The sequence below is a fragment of the Eptatretus burgeri genome, chromosome 6 (assembly GCF_056783735.1).
Source record: "Eptatretus burgeri isolate ZD-2024b chromosome 6, Ebu_testis_v1, whole genome shotgun sequence".
NCBI lineage: Eukaryota > Metazoa > Chordata > Myxini > Myxiniformes > Myxinidae > Eptatretus > Eptatretus burgeri.
This window is the reverse complement of record NC_140966.1, coordinates 11,785,440-11,805,480: the sequence shown is the minus strand read 5'-3', so window position 1 is coordinate 11,805,480 and position 20,041 is coordinate 11,785,440. Positions and strand designations below refer to the sequence as shown.

General features: G+C 48.4%; 1 protein-coding gene across 11 annotated transcripts in view; it reads right to left on the bottom strand.

The window, feature by feature from the left end:
* The window catches only part of MGMT (O-6-methylguanine-DNA methyltransferase), a 105,942-nt gene that overhangs the window by 71,581 nt on the left and 14,320 nt on the right, over positions 1 to 20,041 (bottom strand). For 3 of the 11 annotated variants that reach the window (XM_085884009.1, XM_085884006.1, XM_085884010.1), the window contains one exon: positions 1,986 to 2,100. The exons of 2 other annotated variants lie outside the window; for them this stretch is intronic. Coding sequence is in view for 1 of the 9 variants with exons in the window: in XM_085884003.1 (XP_085740129.1) it covers positions 2,034 to 2,100; positions 2,222 to 2,354 (200 nt within the window). In the remaining 8 variants the exon portion in view is untranslated. Of the gene's footprint in view, positions 1 to 1,985; positions 2,101 to 2,221; positions 2,417 to 20,041 lie in introns of those variants that run through there. 6 more of the 11 variants (XM_085884014.1, XM_085884012.1, XM_085884005.1 and 3 more) reach the window with 5 other exon arrangements.

Here is a 20,041-nt window from a genome sequence, read left to right as displayed (position 1 = left end):
AGAAAATATCGAAACGAGTAGGATTAGTTACTCAACTCCAGTAATGATAAATCTTGTTTTAGGTCATATTTTCGAAATGGTAGTGAATTCAATGTCGGTGCAGTCATTTCTTAGAGTAAATCGACCCCATAGAGTTTGAAAATGCACTCCATTTCCACCTCGGACATCCAGAAGTACCCGTAATCGTACCTGACCATACCCTAATTTAACCAACTTCTTCTTCTTCTTCTCCTTTCGGCTGCTCCCGTTAGGGGTCGCCACAGCGGATCATCCGATCCGCATAGTTATTTGGCACATGTTTTACGCCGGATGCCCTTCCTGACGCAACCCTGGTCGCCTCTTACGACACAGGGATATGGTACACCTATTTTAACCGGGGTATACACCGGCCCAGTATACTGGTACTCATTTCGCCGACCTCGGAAGGATGACAGGCTGAGTCAACCCCCTGGTGTATTAATTCAGTGGCCCAACGGGGCTTGAACTCAGGACCTTTTGGATCCCAAGCCGCTGCCCTAACCACTGCGCCAACACACCAGGCTTTAACCAACTCATGATTTAACCAACCCTAATTTAACCAACTCATGAAACTAAAAGTCGTCATATGGAGCGACCTCTAAATCACCTCCGATCAATCTAAAAAAAAAATTATGCGCGTTATTGGATCATATTAGAATTATTTTAAGCTTGTGGAGCAACATTCTATTTTTTTTTTTCGACTTTTTTGGACCACCCTAAAACACACACACACACACACACACACACACACACACACACACACACACACACACACACACACACACACACACACACACACACACACACACACACACACACACACACACACGCGCACGCGCACGCGCACGCGCACGCGCACACGCACACGCACACGCACACGCACACGCACGCACACGCACGCACACGCACACACACACACCTGGAATTATAGACCAGTGCGTGCCCGTACGTGCAATCAAAAACAAACAAAAAAAACTTTCAAACGCGTGCCAGAAACGACAACCACACTGGCCGTTCCTTCGCTCGCGTTCTCGCCACAACCACACTTCCACACACAGAGTTAATTAAAATCCAAATTAAAATCAAGTTTACCTCCCTCTTTGCTTGCCATGTAACCGGCACGGCCCGTGACGTCATCGTCGGCCGGCCGCGCACCGCCTACGCAGCAACATGTTGGTTGGTAAATAAATGGCTGCAGCAACGTGTCATGTCATTGGTTGGTAAATAAATGGCCATAACTTGGTAAGCACTTGTCCGATTAATAAAAAAACCTTGAAAAGGCACATGGTCAGGTCCCCAGCAATATACCTGGCAAGTTTCAATTAGATCGGACCAGTGGTCTCACACACACACACACACACACACACACACACACACACACACACACACACACACACACACACACACACACACACACACACACACACACACACACACACACACACCTGGAATTATAGATAGATGAGATTACATGAAGTATATGGTGTAAACCAAAAAAACGTTTATTAAGTTCGAAATCATGATGTTCATTGATTATTTGGGTGGACAGAACATGTTTCATATTTGCATAAATTATGTGAATATGCAAATCGCAAACGATGGAGCATTTTCATGAATCAAGATTTCTGAATGTACGGTGATCACAAGGAGCTGATTGATACTCCTGGTCCCCCCACCTTTTGGGTGGTATAAGGAATACACATGTGTGTGTCATACGGAAACAAAACATTGAACAGTTATTAAAATATCGTGTGCAAACAAGCCAAGCTACTGAGACGGTTGCCATGGCAACAGAATTCAGCCAATCACAGCCGTGTCCTGAAGACTCGACTTCTGCAACATGAAACATGAGGGCAAGTCAAGAGAGTATTTGAAATCAGGGAGGGGGGGATTGCCCCCATTTTATCAGAAAACGAGTCTGGTGGGGGGGGGGGGTCACCGTCTTTACATCGTCGATACAATCTCACCAGAACTCTGAACGTGTCGTCGTCTTGAAGTGTACGTAAAGATCGCACCTGCCTTGTCGGCCAGAAAGAGCAAGCCCAGGTGAAGGGGAAGCAAGATCCACTTTACAAGCAGCAGCTGTGGCGAAGCAGAGAGATTGAAGATATTAATTAAGGGCAATGACTCGCCCTTCGTGATCGTGGTTTTGATACCAAAACCCGCGATAATTATCGTAAAAACGCACAAAGTTAACAATTACCACAGAATATCCGATTGAGCCGTGAATATAACGCAGCTCCGTACCTCAAATCTGAAAAATCACGAAAGTCTGGGGATGCTGCGGTGTCTGTGTGACGCGTGGGGACGCGGTGGTTCTCCTGGTGACGTCGCATTTGATTGGCTGATTGAGACTACGTGTGGCGCTGGGGACGCTGTGGTGCTCCTGGTGACGTCGCATTTGATTGGCTGATTAAGACCACGTGTGCTGCGCGAACCAATGAAATCCACGATCCTGTCCTGATCGGCAAACCATTGGCTCAATGTCCGGAAGGGGCGTTTCCCTTCTCATTTGAAAGAAAAAAAAAAGTCAGTTCAGCTGAAAACATGAATTATCTGGTTTAATGTCACTAACTAATGCTGACAGGCAGTTTAACGTCCGTCCGAGAGACGGCACCACCATCCCGCCTGTGAAAAACCCGGTGTAGTGTGTTCCGTTCCCAATGAGCTTGCTATCGCTTGCCAAGCCGGCCGTTCCTTGTACACCCCTTTTGTTGGGAGTGCTTGTCGTGCCATGTCGGGATTCGAACCCAGGCTGATGAAGAAGAAGAAGAAGAAGCGATTTCAGCCATCACACTAACACATCTGAGAAATATTCCTTGTCACCTGTTTGAAACTACTTCAGATAGGGTTCGTGACGTCATGGGGTAAGGATTATTCATAATTTGTATTTTCTCATATCTAGAATCGAAGTTGATGTTTATTTTTAGTAACCAATGGATGACGAAATATATTGGAAAGATGATGAGATAAGAATTTTTCTTTTCATATTTGCGTTTTTGGCTCATCTGGAACAAAACGAGTTCAGGTGGGTATTGGCTTCATGCGGTGTCCGTCAGTCGGTGAATCGGGCTGCATGTGAACACTTGGAACTTCTCCGAAACTACACACACGATTTCCATAAAACTTGAGCAAAAAATTCATCACCTGTGATGTGAAAACCAATAGTCCTATTTTCATCAAACTTTGTGGAACTTCTGAGGATCAAGGCCTCCTGACCAAACTTTGTAGAAATTCTAAGCATCAAGACCTCCTGACAAAACTTTGTGGAACTTCTGAGGATCAAGGCCTCCTGACCAAAACTTTGTGGAACTTCTGAGGATCAAGGCCTCCTGACCAAACTTTGTGGAAATTCTAAGCATCAAGACCTCCTGACCAAACTTTGTGGAACTTCTGAGGATCAAGGCCTCCTGACCAAACTTTGTGGAAATTCTAAGCATCAAGACCTCCTGACCAAACTTTGTGGAACTTCTGAGGATCAAGGCCTCCTGACCAAACTTTGTGGAAATTCTAAGCATCAAGACCTCCTGACCAAACTTTGTGGAACTTCTGAGGATCAAGGCCTCCTGACCAAAACTTTGTGGAACTTCTGAGGATCAGGACCTGACCAAACTTTGTGGAACTTCTGAGGATCAAGGCCTCCTGACCAAACTTTGTGGAAATTCTAAGCATCAAGACCTCCTGACCAAACTTTGTGGAACTTCTGAGGATCAAGGCCTCCTGACCAAACTTTGTGGAAATTCTAAGCATCAAGACCTCCACTCATGACCTCCACATCAAGGCCATCTCCACTCATGGCTCGCAGACTTCCTCTCCTGTCGCAGTCAACGTGTGGCCCTAAATGGAGTTCTTTCATCCCCTCTTCCTGTGCAGGCTGGAGTTCCTCAAGGTAGCGTTCTGGGCCCTGTTCTTTTTCTGGTTTTCATCAATGATCTCTCGGACTCTCTGGAAAATCCTCTATTTCTCTTTGCCGATGACTCCACCCTCTGCCGTACCATCTGTCATCCCTCAGACCGGCAAGCAGCAGCTTCTTCGCTCACTGCAGATCTGGATAAAATCACAAACTGGTCCAACACGTGGAACATGTCTTTCAATCCAGACAAATCTCACACTCTCACTATGTCTCTTCGAAAGGACCGTTTACAAAACCCCCCCATCCACTTTCTCAACAATCCTCTGGAAGAAGTCTTTTCTTTCAAGCTTCTGGGTCTCACTATCTGCCATGACCTTTCCTGGGAAAGTCACATTTCCAACCTTGCCTCAAAAGCCAGTCGCCGACTGGGAATCCTCCGTCGTGCAAAGTCCTTCCTCGGCCCTCTTGAGCTCCTGACCACTTACAAAGCTTTTGTCCGTAGCCTGATGGAGTACTGCTCTCCCCTCTGGGCTGGTGCTCCTGCCTCCCACCTTTCTCGACTTCACGCTGTCGAAACCAGGGCTTTTAAGATCATTGGCATCTCCCGCAATGAAGCTGAGTCTTTGGGCCTCTCACTCAATCACCGCAGGTTGGTCGGTGGTCTTTCTGTCTTCTACCGACTCCTCTCCAGCCTTGCCCCTGCTGGTCACAATGTGATTTGTCCCAACCAAATTTCCACAGGGCGATCAAGGTCCGCTAACGACCCCCTTCTGGTAAAACTACCAAAATCACGAATCACTGCTCATCTTCACTCTTTCATTCCTCTTTTTCCCGCCTTTGGAATAAACTTCCTCACTCTATTCTTTCCCATTCTTCCCTCCAGGCTTTCAAAACAGCTGTTCACCACCACCTCTTATCTTCCCCATCCAAATCCTCGATCTTTTCTACCCCCGATAATCCACCCAAGCCCACTTCCTTCAATTCTCCTGCTTTCCTTCCTGAAAGTCCCTTTAATGTCCATCTTCCCCTCGCCATGTTCCCTGTCCCATCCCCATCCCTCTCCCTTCCACAGTTCACCTGTGTCTGTTCCCCAATGTTTTGTCCCTTCCACTCCCGCCCCTCTTGTCTCATGCCTCCTTGCTGTGAGTTGTGTGTTCGCTCTCATACGAGCCTCGACCAAGGTATACAAAAAAAAAAAAAAAAAAAAAAAAAAAAAAAACACCTCCTGACAAAACTTTGTGGAACTTCTGAGGATCAAGACCTCCTGACCAAACTTTGTGGAAGTTCTGAGGATCAAGGCCTCCTGACCAAAACTTTGTGGAACTTCTGAGGATCAAGACCTGACCAAACTTTGTGGAACTTCTGAGGATCAAGGCCTCCTGACCAAACTTTGTGGAAATTCTAAGCATCAAGACCTCCTGACAAAACTTTATGGAACTTCTGAGGATCAAGACCTCCTGACCAAACTTTGTGGAACTTCTGAGGATAAAGGCCTCCTGACCAAACTTTGTTGAACTTCTGAGGATCAAGACCTCCTGACCAAACTTTGTGGAACTTCTGAGGATCAAGGCCTCCTGACCAAAACTTTGTGGAACTTCTGAGGATCAAGACCTCCTGACCAAACTTTGTGGAACTTCTGAGGATCAAGACCTGACCAAACTTTGTGGAAATTCTAAGGATCAAGACCTCCTGACCAAACTTTGTAGAATATCTGAGGACCAATGCCTCTTGATGCCTTGCAAATTCAATCAAAAAATTGCATATTAAGTAGGTCAATTTAAAGGCAAAGGTTATTACGATTCCAGGATGGCTACTTTTGACCGCTTTCTGCATGGTGCATCATCTCTGCAATCAACAGGTTTGTTCAAACCATGAGCTAATTTACATATTTAGGGGGTCATTCATGCCTACCAGTCGTTCCCTGGTTCTACCAGGTGAGCCAGGGGCATTTCCCCTCTATTTATTTTTTTGAGGAGGTGTAATCACGGTGTTGTTGGATATCTCAAGGGGTAACAATGGCAAAAAGGTTAACACTGCTCTCGGGCATCCTGCCAGCCCATATCGATATACGTATGTGCCTGGACCCACATGTACACACGTTTCAGAATTTCTTTTTCATTATCAAAGGAATTTTCTTCTTTCTGCACAAGGTGATTTCCAGGTGAATAAACCTCACCAAAGCAATTGTTTCAGGTGGCCAAGCAGATTATTCTCCCACAAAACAATGCGGAATGTAATTTTCTACAGTTGTCAAAACAAGACCAGTCTTTTATCAAGCACATTGAGTAAAACCCTTCCATCCATCCTGATAAACAAGAGCAATTATGTCAACAAAACATTCCACAAACTCGTCTCGAGTAAATGTCTGCTTATGAATCTGAAGCGTGTAGCCGCGAAGGGCAATGCTGACCAAACATCCCCTAGTAAACAACACTGAGTGCTTTGGTTCATTACTAATATTAATAATTATTATGTATTATTAATTTCACACCATACAGCACATCGGGCTGCCAAGGCAGTTTCATTGGCAAGGAGTCCAATCCTGGACGGGTCACCACTCCGAGGCAGGTTACCCCAAATGGTTATTACTCTACTAAGCTGATACTCATTTTGCTGACCTCAGCAGGATGACAAGCTGAATCAAGCCCACCTGGCATTAATTCAACAGCCTGACAGGGAGTTGAACTCAAGACCCAACTACAATCTTAAGCCAGCAACGTTAACCATTAAGCCAACACCAGGCCCTTTATTTCACATAAGGACAAATTAAAACCGATTGATCAACCAACGTTTTCTTTTCTTTTTTTTCCTTCATTGAAATGTAAATATTATCATGATCATTATTTACTTTAATCAGTTAATTGCAAAAGCATGTTTTCTTCAACTTCTTGTTGTAAGGGTTTCATATTTACCTTGTTGTATGGTTGTATTTACCCTTACAACAATGAGATGTGTGTTGGTCCCTATGGATCTGGAACTGTGAACCAGAATAGCACTAAGTTCCTTGACTTTGCAAGAAGTCATGGACTGAGGGTGGCCGGTTCATGGTTTCAGCGCCCTGAGGGTCATCGCTGGGCTTGGTATTCCAACGCTGGTGGTGTGGCAGAGGAGATTGACCATGTGTTCATTAATAGTCGATGGAGGATGATCAAGAACTGCTGGGTCAAACGGAGTGCTCAGTTCCTCAATACCGACCACAGGCTTGTTGTAGCAACTCTGAAGTTGCAGCGGAGGAGTTTGTGAACGGGCTGAGTGGGGATTTGGGGGATCTGGGTGCTTTGGGGAATCCTGAAGGGTTGTGGAGTTCCTTCAAGACCTCGATGGATGTTGCCATCCTCAATACCATCGATGTGGAGTGCCATCCTGGATGTTGCCAGTGGATGTATTGGAACCCACCGTGGGGCGAAGAAGAATTTTGTCTCTCAAGCGACACTGGATACCATTGACCAGAGTCACAGGGCCAGGCTTGATGGCAGTTGAGCTGTTCGGGGAGTTGATGTGTAAAACTGTACATGCGTTGAGGGTGGACAAGGAGGCCTATGTGCGAGGAATCTGTGAGGGGGTAGAGCATCACCTGTGGTCAAGTGATTATCGTCCTGCTTACAGGGGAATTTGCGCACTACGTTCATCCAAGCCCATTCCTCGGTGTACTGCAGTTGGAGCAGAGGGTGGTAGGCTCTTGACAGAGGAGTCCGAAGTGAACACCCACTGGGTCAGTTACTTTGAGTAGTTGTACCAGGCTGATCCACCAGCGATTGAGTTGGATGTCAGGGGTGTTACTATCCCTGTTGCTGACCCTCCAATCAATTGTGATCCACCTTTGTTTGTGGAAACAAAGGCTGTGGTGAACCAGTTGAAATGGGGAGAAGCTCCTGGGATCTTTGCCATCCATGCTGAATTTCTCAAGGCTGGAGGAAATGCAGGACTCATGTCGTTGCATGTAGTTCTGTGCTCTGCCTGGAACACAGGCATCATCCCAACTGACTGGAATAGGGGCCTTGTTGTCCCCCTCTGGAAAGGGTAGCGTGATCGCCAAGACTGTAACAACTACCGAGGGGTAACGCTGCTCTCAGTGCTGGGCAAGGTCTTTGCTTGGATAATTCTTGATAGGGTTCGCCACCATCTGCTTGAGCACCAGCGTCCAGAGCAGTCAGGCTTTACACCAAAGAGGTCAACGATTGACCGTATCCTTGCCCTTCAGGTCCTCACCGAACACAGATGAGAGTTTTGACAGGGGCTGCTTGCAGCCTGTGTTGACTCTGCAAAGCATTCAATTCAGTGAATTGGGATGTCCTCTGGAGGATTCTTGGTCTTCGTGGGGTGCCACCAAAACTGATCAATTTGATGTCTGAACTGTACTCTGGTGCTGAGAGTGCTGTGAGATGTGGAGCTACCATCTCTGACTTATTTCCAGTTGTTACTGGAGTTCGTCAGGGGTGTGTACTGGCTCCCACACTTTTCAGCGCTTGTATGGACTGCATTCTGGGGAGGATGTCGGAGAGATCAAGCTGTGGTGCATCGTTTGGGAATGTCAAGATCTCTGACTTTGATTTCACAGATGATTCAGTCATCTTTGCAGTGACTGGATATCCTTTTGGGGGCCCTCAAGGTTTTGAATGGGGAGTCAAAGTCGCTGAGATTACGGCTTTCCTGGGTAAAAACTAAGATCCAGGATTTCAATGACATCTTGGATGCTGCTATCTTGTTTGTACCTGTTTGTAGTGAGGAAGTTGAGATCACAGAGAGATTCACTTCCCTTGGCTGTGATATTCATTTCTCTGCTGGCTGTGAGCCAGAAGTTAATAAATGTCTGGGTCGGGCTTGGGGAGTCATGGCTTCACTGGATCATGGGCTGTGGCTTTTCTGTACCTTTGCAGGAGGATGGAAGTCTGAGTCTTCAGGTTCTTGGTGCTTCCAGTCTTGCTCTATGGATGTGAGACTTAGACTCTCACCAGGGATCTGAGATGGAGACTTAATTATTTTGGTACCAGTTCTCTTCGGAGAATCCTTGGCTATCGCTGGTCAGATTTTATGTCCAACGAGCAGTTTCTGAGACAGACTCAAATGAGATTTTTTACCTGCATAGTCCGTGAGCATCAGCTGTGGCTGTATGGGCATGTGGCTCGGAGCCTCGTGAGCAGTGGCATGCCTAAGGTATGGCAGGTATGTCACGTGCCCTGGGCGCCACTTGAAGGGGGGTGAGGAGGGGGGGGGACCGAGCAGGACTCGGTCTCTGTCAAGAATGGAATATTGAAGTTGAAAGACGTCAGAGACGAAATAAACGAATGGCTGATGAGAACTCGAGAGATGCTGGGTTAACAGCCAAGGAGGAAATGGAAAGGGTCATGAAGGGAACACTCGACCATCTTCACAGAGAAATGGACGAGAGGTTCGCTCGTTTGCACAACACTGACACCAAGTTTGGGTTCCTTCTAGATGTCGAGGGACTGTTAACGGCGCCGACAGTAACGTCCTAAAGATGAAGTGCAAAAAATTGGTGAATTGTACAGCTCTGGTGTTGATGGACAGCAGCTATATGAAGAAATTTTGGATTGCAGAATGTTGCTATCAAGTTGGGCCAACATGAAAATATCAAGACCTGAAGAACTTCTTGAATTTATTGTTCAGTATGGAGATGAGAGCGTCTTCCCCGATCTTCGCAATGCTATTCAGATAATGCTAACCATCGCAGTTTCCATCGCCAGCTGTGAGAGATCATTCAGCAAGTTAAAACGAATATTTTCATATTTGAGAGCCTCTATGGGTCAAGGCAGACTCTGTGATCTTGCTCCACTGAGTGTAGAAAGAGAAGAAACTGAAAAAAACTGACTTTGAGCATATCATAGACCAATTTGCATCAGTGAAAGCAAGGAAGGTGCAGTTGAAATTTTCAAGTGGTGCCATAATTTGTTAATTAAAAAATTAACGAGCTTGGGTTGTATTTTTGAGCTGATATTACGGTAAAGTTATCTAAAAGATGGGTGCCAGATGTTTGGACAGAGGTGCAATTTCAGTGCTTGCCATAGGCGCTATTTTCGGTAGATACACCCCTGCTCGTGAGTGGAGGAGGCCAATGTGCCGACCATGTGCCTCATGGTTGCAGCAGGTTGATCGGCATCTCAAGGAGATGGGGATCGGCCAGGCATCTGCCTGTGGGAATGGCCAGACGGAGGCCCCTGGAATAACAGCGGAAAGTGGACGCAGCGATGCACTGCTCCGGCGCATGCTCCTATACCTGACCTGACCTGACCTATAATGCTTTGAACCTGCAGTCACTTTCGTCGTCAGAAGTGTACCTCCCACTTGTACGCCAAGTTTTTTGTGGATGATTGCCTCCTCTTCAAGAAAATACTGCATATGGAGAACCACAGAGAACTCCAAGATGACCTTTCATTTGCTTGAGCATTGAGAGAAAAGGTGGAAGTTGGAATTTAACCCATTTTGAAATGCACTTTCATGAACACCATACAAAACACTCACTGAACAGAACACTCCCTGCTTAACCAGAACGTTCATAACACTGAAAACTGTAAATACCTTGCTGTCACTTTCACAGATAACATGACGTGGTCTAAAAATGTTTATGTTGTCGCCAGCAAGGCCAACAGAACTCTAGGCTTTCTCAGAAGGAATTTAGGGTGACTGCAGTCCTAAGTTAAAAGCGGCTGCCGATAACACGATGGTCAGATCTGGATTAGAAATGAGAATGTACATCAGCAGCATGAAGGGATCCATATCTCCAGAAGGATATACATATACAGCAACGAGAACAGGAAAAAGAGCAATCAGAGATTGCAGACCCTTGCCAGGACTTCTTTTGAGTGGTGTAGTTTTATAGGTTTGATGGTAAATCCAATATGGCTGCCAAACCATGCGTCCGATCAAGTTGAAATTTAAAACATATATTCCCCATCATCACCAGATCATAAATGTGATGTTTCACATCAATTGATTAAGCGGTTCCAGAGAAAACATTATTTAATATAACGCAGCAATCCAACTCGTACACATATTAATGAATGGCAAGCTTCTAAATAACTTGCACCAAAAACTTTAATGTTGATGTGCTACAAAAAAGAAGTTCAAAACAGGTCAAAAATTTAAAACATTTTAAATTATTTTTTAATTCAACTTCACTACGTCAATAACATACCCCAAAGGAACCTCCATGCCAAATATCAGCATCCTAGTTCACATATTAAATGAATGGCAAGCTTCTAAATAACTTGCACCAAAAACTTTAACATTTTCACACTCACGCTGATGCTCACGCTCATGCTCATGCCGGGGGTATCGCTATAGCTCTCTGTTCTTCGAACAGGCGAGCTAAAAATCACATTCTCTATAAGGAGTACTTGCCACTTGCCAAGTTTCAATTTTTTACTTGGTGCGGTCTCAGAGATACAGAGGTCCAAAGTTTTTCTGTTTTTTCCAATGCGGCTGCCATACCACGTGACCTCTGACATCATAATTATCATTAAAACATTCCACATGAGTAGTCGCAGCAATGGTGAAAATTTCGTCTCAATCCAACAAGCAGTTGTGAAAAAAACACGAAAGTTCTGTGCGGACAAACAAACAGACAGACAAATGAAATTGCTCGTTGAGCAAGGAATTGCTGGAATAACTTTGTCATATCTCCATGATCTCTGAAAAAACAAAGACCTGGAATTCAATTTGGTTCTTATAAGTCGATAGTGCTGGTGTTTAATGAGTTATCACATTTAGTTTGGTCATGATCATAACTTGGAAGTCAATCGGACTTGAAATGGCGTTTTTATCGCAATTTGAAATTTTTGACCCGACCCCCCTGACATTCGACCCCCGACCGCTAAGAAGGGTGTTGGTGTGACACCCCAATGAGACATATGGTTGGATGCAGAATTGGAAGATGCACATTTTGGATTTGGTTTGAAGTCGATACTGTTGTGGGCAGGGGTTCGGCGGCGACAAACGACCACCAGGTGGAGCAGTAGAGCCGTCTCCCACCGAACACCCGGAATTTAGGTCGTGACTCCCGGACAATTCCGAAAGGTCACAGGTCACTTAAAGGACCGTGGTCGCCAATATTTCGACAGCGTGAGGTAGGGTCCACTTGTCTATTCGAATTTACCCAAGTACTCATGCTGTCTAGCTACCGGGGAAACCACACCCTCGGCCGACTCTGTCCGAACCAAGTCGCATGTACCGACTCAGGTCCGGCGTACCGAGCGGGAGTTACCAGAGCCGTGCCGGTCCCAATGACAACTTACCGGGCCAAATGGCCTCACTAATTCTCAATACGCACCATGCTGGGCCAATGGTAGAAACGACAGGCAATGAACTGGAACATTTAACAGATATTTATTTACAATAATAAGACAGTGCAGACTTAAAGGTCCCATGACACTCAAAAGTTTCTGGTTATTTATATATTAACTTGACCTTCCTGGTGAAGAAATCACCCATGTTTCTTTTTAAAAAAAAAACAATGGGATAATTAGACCAATATTTCAAACATTTGTAGTGCTTTTCACAACTTGCTATGTCCCAGCCCTCAAAAAAGTTGACTTCAGCGAACCACAGGTCACGTGACCGTTGACGTCATCTCCAGAACGCGACTCGCTCAGAGTGGATGGATTAGACGTTGCGCGCCGTATAAAATACATACAAATGCATTGTGCACATGTGTTTGCTATCTCACTGATCGTCTTAATTCCTGTGATTGTTTCGCGGAAAATAAATTCTGCTTCTGAGCCGTGTATGCACAACAATCATGAGGCAATTATTTATCCCTTTACTACCTTGTCGTAGTCGTGTAAAAATCCAATACATGTATGCACAATAAAGGGCTATACCATGTCCACAAAATATAAAATGTGACTGTTGAACCTGTCCATTAAAAAAGAAACTTACAGGGACATACAAGTAAAATACTAAAGATTAATATTGCATCATTTCAAGGTGCAAGGAGATAATTTTAAAATCAAACAATGTGAAAAACCTGCACCCACATTTTGCAGCTTATTGAATTGTTCATTGAAACCAGCCTGCTGGGATATGTACGATTCCACATACATGCAAGCCAGGTACGGCTGCACTCGACATACACGGGTTTATTCTAAAGTGAAGGTACTGCTTCCATTGGCATGCTATTCATTAACATTTAGCCAAAATGCTGTAATAAATGAACAGGGAAAAATATGTTGGCACAACTATGAAAGACAAATTTATCTGTCCTATTACACGGCCTCATAGCCTCGGGACTCTTACGCATTGACTTGTACATTGTGTGCATGCTAATACAAGTTACTTGTCAACTCTAGAGTCTAGACTAGTCCGATAAATCCGTCGTCCGTCCGACTAGTCCGACAAATCTGACGTGCTGTGGCTTTCTTTTATTATTCTCTTTTCTTCATTGTTTTCTACTGGCGCTACATGACGACAGAAGGAATGAAATAAATAAAAATGCAACAGAACGTCAGATTTATCGGACTACTCTAGACAATTGTGTCGCAAGGTGTGTTCTGCACACAAGTTTTCATCGTATCCGGACAGCGAGATTGCTTCATTTTATGCGCAGAGAGATACGGCTGATGACATGGGCTGGCCTTGCTTGCGATTTATTCGCTGCGGAGCAACATGCCTGCTGCGTTGGTCACGTCACCTCAATAAAATATTTCTGATATCGAGCAGTATGCAAGTCGAATTTACATTATTGAATTACGAATAGGATTTTGTCTAACCAGTTGTTATTGCCGAGTCTTCCTTTGATGTCCTCCCGCTCATCATGAACGCCGGGAATTTCATCGCCAGTTTCCCCTGCTTGTCCTGCTTCGGACTCGAACTGGTAAGGCCATATTCTATTTCCAGCTGCCTGAACTTCAGCTCCCGCGACTAGGTTATCCGACAATTCTCCATCTGATTGAGACCAAAATCCTTCATTTCTCTCACACTCACTGTCGCTACCAGAAAAATCAAAGTCCATGTCATCCGTTATTCAAAACCAAATGTTTGATTTTTTTTTAAAGCAGAAATGAACGAAGTGTTTGAGTCGACCAATCGAATGTGGAAACACACAGAAAGCCAATTTCATCACGTAGACCACCAACCCGAGTAATTTGCGTGCAGCCTTTGTTGTTCTGGAGATGACATCATGTGGGTTACGCGACGTTCAGTAGATTTCGGTAGAATTTTTAGGGGCGTTCCCTAAGAGGTTTGTTTTTTTTAATTTTACATTTTACAGAAAGAGTATTGTGAAAAAAACATTGTCAGATCTGAAATCACGATGAAAAACTCCTATAGGACATATATATATATATATATATATATATATATATATATATATATATATATATATATATATATATGTATGTATATATCTTCTTCTTCTTTCGGCTACTCCCGTTAGGGGTCGCCACAGCAGATCATCCATATGATCCGCATAGTGATTTGGCACATGTTTTACGCTGGATGCCCTTCCTGATGCAACCCTGGTCGCCTCTTACGACACAGGGATATGGTACACCTATTTTAACCGGGGTATACACCGGCCAAGTGCACTGGTACTCACTTCGCCGACCTCGGTAGGATGACAGGCTGAGTCAACCCCCTGGTGTATTAATTCAGTGGCCTAACGGGGCTTGAACTCAGGACCTTTTGGATCCCAAGCCGCTGCCCAAACCACTGCGCAACACCAGGTATATATATTGTTGTGGTTACCAAATTCGCAAACCACCATTCAGGTCCCTTAGGTGAGGTATCTCGGTAAGTACATGTGTAGTTAGGTCCAAACCCGTTGTCTAGTGGGAATACATGTCATTTATGCGTGCTGCGACTCTTCAGGATAGCCGTTTTTCTTTTACTATCTTTAATTTGGACCAACCGCCATGATTACCACCACAATCACAACATCAACCACCAACCACAACGCCGCTTCACCACAACCGCCACGACCTTCCCGTCACACCTCGCAACCGTAGCATCGCCACCGTTCTTGCACCGCCTGTGGGTACCGGTGTTGGACTCGTGCAGGGCGCGCGTCGAACAGCGTGTACAAAATCACGGATTTTGTGCTTCAAAAACGGATCAAAAACGACACACGCCCACTTTTTGCCGTCCAATCGGTGAGCGAGGGACGATTTGGCCCCGCCTCCAGGACGATCAATATATGCAAATTTGTGGATCAAAAAGCCTTCACGCCCACTTTTTCTCGGGCCAATGGGGAGCGAGGTGAAAGGTCAAAGGGAGGGGGTCAAAGGCGAAGCTACGGGGGGATAAAAGGACCGTGTTGGTCGGTCGGAGAAGGAGGAGAGTCCAAAGAAGAGTCCAGAGTCGGAGAGTCCAGAGGCGGAGAGTAGGAGAGTCGGAAGCAGAGGGTCAAGACTTCGCGGGCGGTGGAGCTGCTCGTCATGTGCGTTGGAGTCGGAACGGAGGGGACGAGCTGTGGAAAGGCGGCGACACCAGACGAGGGGGTGCTCGCGTCGTGCAGGGAGCTGCACCCGAGGGAGGCCGACAGCGCGACCTGGCCGAGGTGGAGACGCACACCAGGGATAATAAAGATCCTCTATACCCCGAGCATCAACAACCCCCTCCTGTTTCCCCCCGCGCTGAGATAGTGCGACCAAGGGGGCCCCTTTCCCACCCCCTACCAGACACCCTCCGCGAGGCCCGCGGGGTTGGGGCGCCATCGCCGCTCCGCGTCTCATCACCAGACGGGTAGGCGCGACCCGGTCTCGGCCTCAGGCCCGCCTCATCCTTGAGGGTATTTCTTTTCCTTGGTTTTGGGTATGTGTTGTCGGCGCCGTCTGTGAAGTAGAATTGTATAAGTGTTGCCGTGTGCTCGGTAGTCGGTATTAGCTCTGCACTGTGTTTTCACTTTTATATTTGCTTTTTGTGTAAATGGAATTGTGTTTTTTCTGTGTGCTTTTGGTGGAATTGTATATGTGTGCTTCCCGTGTGCCGCGAATAAATGTGCTTTATTATTGAACTGTTCTCCCGCTTCGCTTCGTCATTTCTCCCATTGAATCCCCATCTTGCTTCACGTAAAGGGTTGGTAGTGGGCTGAATACGCCCGATAATTAATCGAACCGTCGAGGTCGACGATAACACCGCTCGGTTATTCTGATAGTACGGAACGGGTCGCTTAAGTGGCCCGTGTCCGAAATCGACCTGCGGCGAGGTGCGATCGCCCGGTCTACCCTCCGCGTGGGTACTTAGGTAGGTCGACCCGGCGAGCAACCCTATCCCACGCGGGGGCTGATTGGCTCGATCGCGGTGAGACCGAAAGGTCCACCCGTGACTGGTTCCCGGCGTTAGTCCGAGAGGGTCACGACTGGATTGTCCGTCCGGTGGGCGACGTGCCGCGATTCGAGTTACGTGGCCGTCAGCACGCCGGCGGGCGCGAATCCGCAACACTGGTGTCAGGTCGTGCGATACAAATTCATCGCCCTCCTCGCGGCACTGGTATCGGAGAACAGGAAAACGGGCTCTCCTGTCTCCGGCTAAATTCACGGGAATCGGTCCAGGGGTGAGAGAAGCGACCCCCGATTCCCTCCAAATTACGAGCGAGCGAAATTAACCCTTCACGAGAAGCAAGATGGCGTCTCAAGGCGAGCGGGAGCCGGGGGTATTAGAAATGTATATGTGTAGTAATGTAGAGTCCATGGTCCAGGATGGAATCCCCGAGCAAGAAATGTTGATTGTGCAGGAACACGGACTCGCCCAACTGAACCCAGGGCCCGAGGTGGGTGCGGCAGCGGCCGCGGTGTATGACACTTCCCCCCCCCTCTCCACCAAGACCCTTCCCCAACCCCTGCCGAAACGGCTCACTCAAGCGCACCCGACATGGCCCAGCTATGCGCCATGCTGGCGGCAATGACAGCGAGAATGGATGCGAATACACAAAAAATGGATGCGAATACACAACAAATGAACGAAAAGATGGATGCGAATACACAACAAATAAACGAAAAGATGGATACAAATACAAACGAAATGAACAAGCAAATAAACGGAATGGAAGCAAACATGAAGGAAGAAATGAAAGAACTACGGGGTGAGACGCAGAACATGGGCCGATGCCTGCAGGCGGGCATGAAGGCCGTGACCAGGGAGCTGGGAATGGCGACTCCACGTGTGGGAGCAAACGAGCTGGAAGGGGGTGCAACGGCTGACAGGCCCGCGGTGGAGGCGGGTAAAAAAATAATTCGGGGGGCGTGTTGGGCGAGGGTCGTGACAGAGGAATCGACGGTGACCAAGAGGGAAAAATTAAATGGGGAGACCAAAACGTGTGAGACGAGACACGAGGTGACGACAAAGGAAATAATAATAATTGAGACAAGGGAGGTAAAGGGTGAAGAGTTGGCAGTGACGGTAGCCGGGAAGGGAACGATAGAGGAAAGACTACACGAGGAAGACGGGGTAAGTGACGCACACACACACACAGAGGTAGTGGAGGATAATGGGGGTGAGCTGGCGGACTGGGTGAAGACCCAGTGCGAGCACCTGGATGACCTCCTCCAGGAACGAGGGGAGGGAGTCTGCCCCCTTGAGGCGAGTCACGACCAGGTGAGTTCGGTCGTGCTTTGCGATGTCGAGGGGAGGAGTGCTGTGGACAGGTGCACGGAGAGCTTGGGGGGGTGTAGAGGCCCCGGAGACCCTTGTGGGGACACGAATCCCCAGTGTGGTTGTCCCTGTGTGTGTGGTGCAGGGTGTGAGTGCGTCCCCGTGTGTGGAAGCGACCCCGTGTGTGAGTGGTGTGGTGGCGATGGTGCCGGAGTACGTGCTTCCCAGCACGCCGTGTGTGGATGAGGCACGAAGTGTGGATGAGGCACCGCGGTTGAGTGCCCCCGCGTGTGTGGGTGAGGCACCGTCTGTGAGTGAGGCCGTATGTGTGGATGGAACGGCCAGTGTGAGTGAAGCACCGCGGATGAGTGCCCCCGCGTGTGTGAGTGAGGAACGGTGTATGAGTGAGGCACCGTGTGTGAGTGTCGCCGTGTGTGTGAGTGAGGCACCGCGGGTGTGTGCCCCCGCGTGTATGAGTGAGGCACGGTGTGTGGATGAGGCACCGCGGTTGAGTGCCCCCGCGTGTGTGGATGAGGCACCGCGGTTGAGTGCCCCCACGTGTGTGGATGAGGCACGGAGTGCGAGTGAGGAACCGCGGGTGAGTGCCCCCGCACGCGTGAGTGAACGGCCGTGTGCAAGGTCGCTGTGTGCAAGGGAGACCGTGTGTGTGAGAGAGCGGTATGAGAGGGAGATGTCGGTTGGCATGCGGGAGCACGCAGCCGCGTCTCCCGGTGTGAATGTGATGGAGTGGACTGTGTGCGTCGTAACACGCAGGTATGCGTGTGTGGAATGGAGACGGAGACGGCGACAGAGGAGAGAAAGCCGAGTAGCGGCTGTAGCTATTTCGGGGACCGTGCCGGGTTCACCCAGCAGTGAGCACGCGGTTCGTGCTGTGCAACGCACGAGACCACCACGTGCTCGCTTGCGAGAGTGAAGTCCCGGTCCGGAAACGCCAGCGGTGGATTTGCCGATCCCGCGGACGGACAAAGTTTAGGCAGGTAAATGGATTTGGACCGGACGGGTTCTCCACGCGATCGTGTGTGTTAAGCTCCAACGGGCAAAGCACATGTGTTCGCGTGGGGAACCCCTCGAGACGCGGGGCTTGTGTTTTTTTTTTGCGCACGGTGACGTCATGGCTGCACGTGTGGTTGGAATCCGGCAGGAGGGGTATCTCTGCCGGATGGTACCGTCCAAGGAGGGACGAGGTACACGTGCAGCTGCATGACGTCACGGGCAGGTGCAAAGTGCGCGAGCTCTGAGTTGCCGCGCAGGTGCTGCGCATGAAAAAAAAAAAAAAAGCAAGCCTCACTTTCGGGTGCACAGGATTCCTGGACAAGGGGTGGGAGACCCCCTGACCTGGGCACAGGATGGAAACTAGTTAGGGGGAAGGGTTAGCTTAGTTAGACCGACTTCATGGGGCAGGGGTAAGTCCTCATGGAGTCCGTGGAATGGATTAGGTAGAGGGATTTAGTGAGCTTTAGGTTGGGAAATAAAATGATTTATTTCGGAGACAGTGACAGATTGTGAATGTGTAGAGGGGACGTAGCTTAGCTACGTAGGTTAAAAGGAACGTGCTATAGTGTAAGGGACGACGTGGGAGCACGAGTTAGTTAGGGGATGTAGATAGAAGGATGGCAGAGTTCAGCGGTGTGTGTGTTGAAGAGTTGGTGAGTTGTGAGGTGAGTACATGGTGAGTGAGTGAGGCCAGCGGGTCTGTGTGTATGGAGTGAATGGGGAATGCATGGTGCGATGAGTGATTGGGGGGAGGAGTGACTCCCGCCCAAGGGACCCCGGGGTCAGTATAAAGTGAGTTAGGGGGTTAGTCAAATTGAAAAATGGAGGTCGTTTTGTTGTTGGTGGGAAAGTAGGCTCGAGACCCATTTGGAGGGGTGCAGGAGCCCTGTTGACGGGCTTGGGAGCGTGGCTGCGAAAGGTGAGTATCGCTGAGTGGGTACCCCGGGCACCAGGCTAGTCGGCCGCGGTAGGCCATGGGCCCATGGGGGGCCGGGATAGAGTAGTGGGCACGGGTGCGCCTGCTTGGTGCGGGGGCCCGGGGCGCCATTAGCCGCGTGGGCAGTGTTGTGGGCACGGGTGACCCTCGGAAAGGGGCCCGGGAGGCCGGCCTGCCACGTGTGCGTTTCAGGGGAGGTGCCATGGGGGGCACTCCCCGGTGTTAGGGAGCTGGTAGGCTCGGAGGCAGTGTAGTGCCCGGGGGTGCCATAGCGGGAGATTCGGCAGAGGGTCGTGCCTGCCAAAGGGAGCCACGTGTCCCAGCCAGGAGACCGTGTGAGGGCACGGAGCGAAAATTGGGGGGCTAGGCCCGAAATTGTGACGATACCAACACAGGCGACGGGAATCTGGGTTGTTAGAACCAATAGTTTAAGCAAGAGGCGCTTGTTGAAAGCCCCGGGGTAGTTTAACTGTTAAATGGTTAGGGTAGATTAGGAGATGTACCCCTCCGCACCATCCATCCCCTCGCTGTCGTTGTGGGCCGCTGGACCCACTTTGTGTTATAGGTCGCCGAACTCTGGGGAGGCCATTCTGAGGCTTCATTGGGCCTCGACACAGGACGTTAGCTCTCCCTTGTTCCCCTCCGGGAAGGGAACGTAGGGGTTGGGAGTAGGC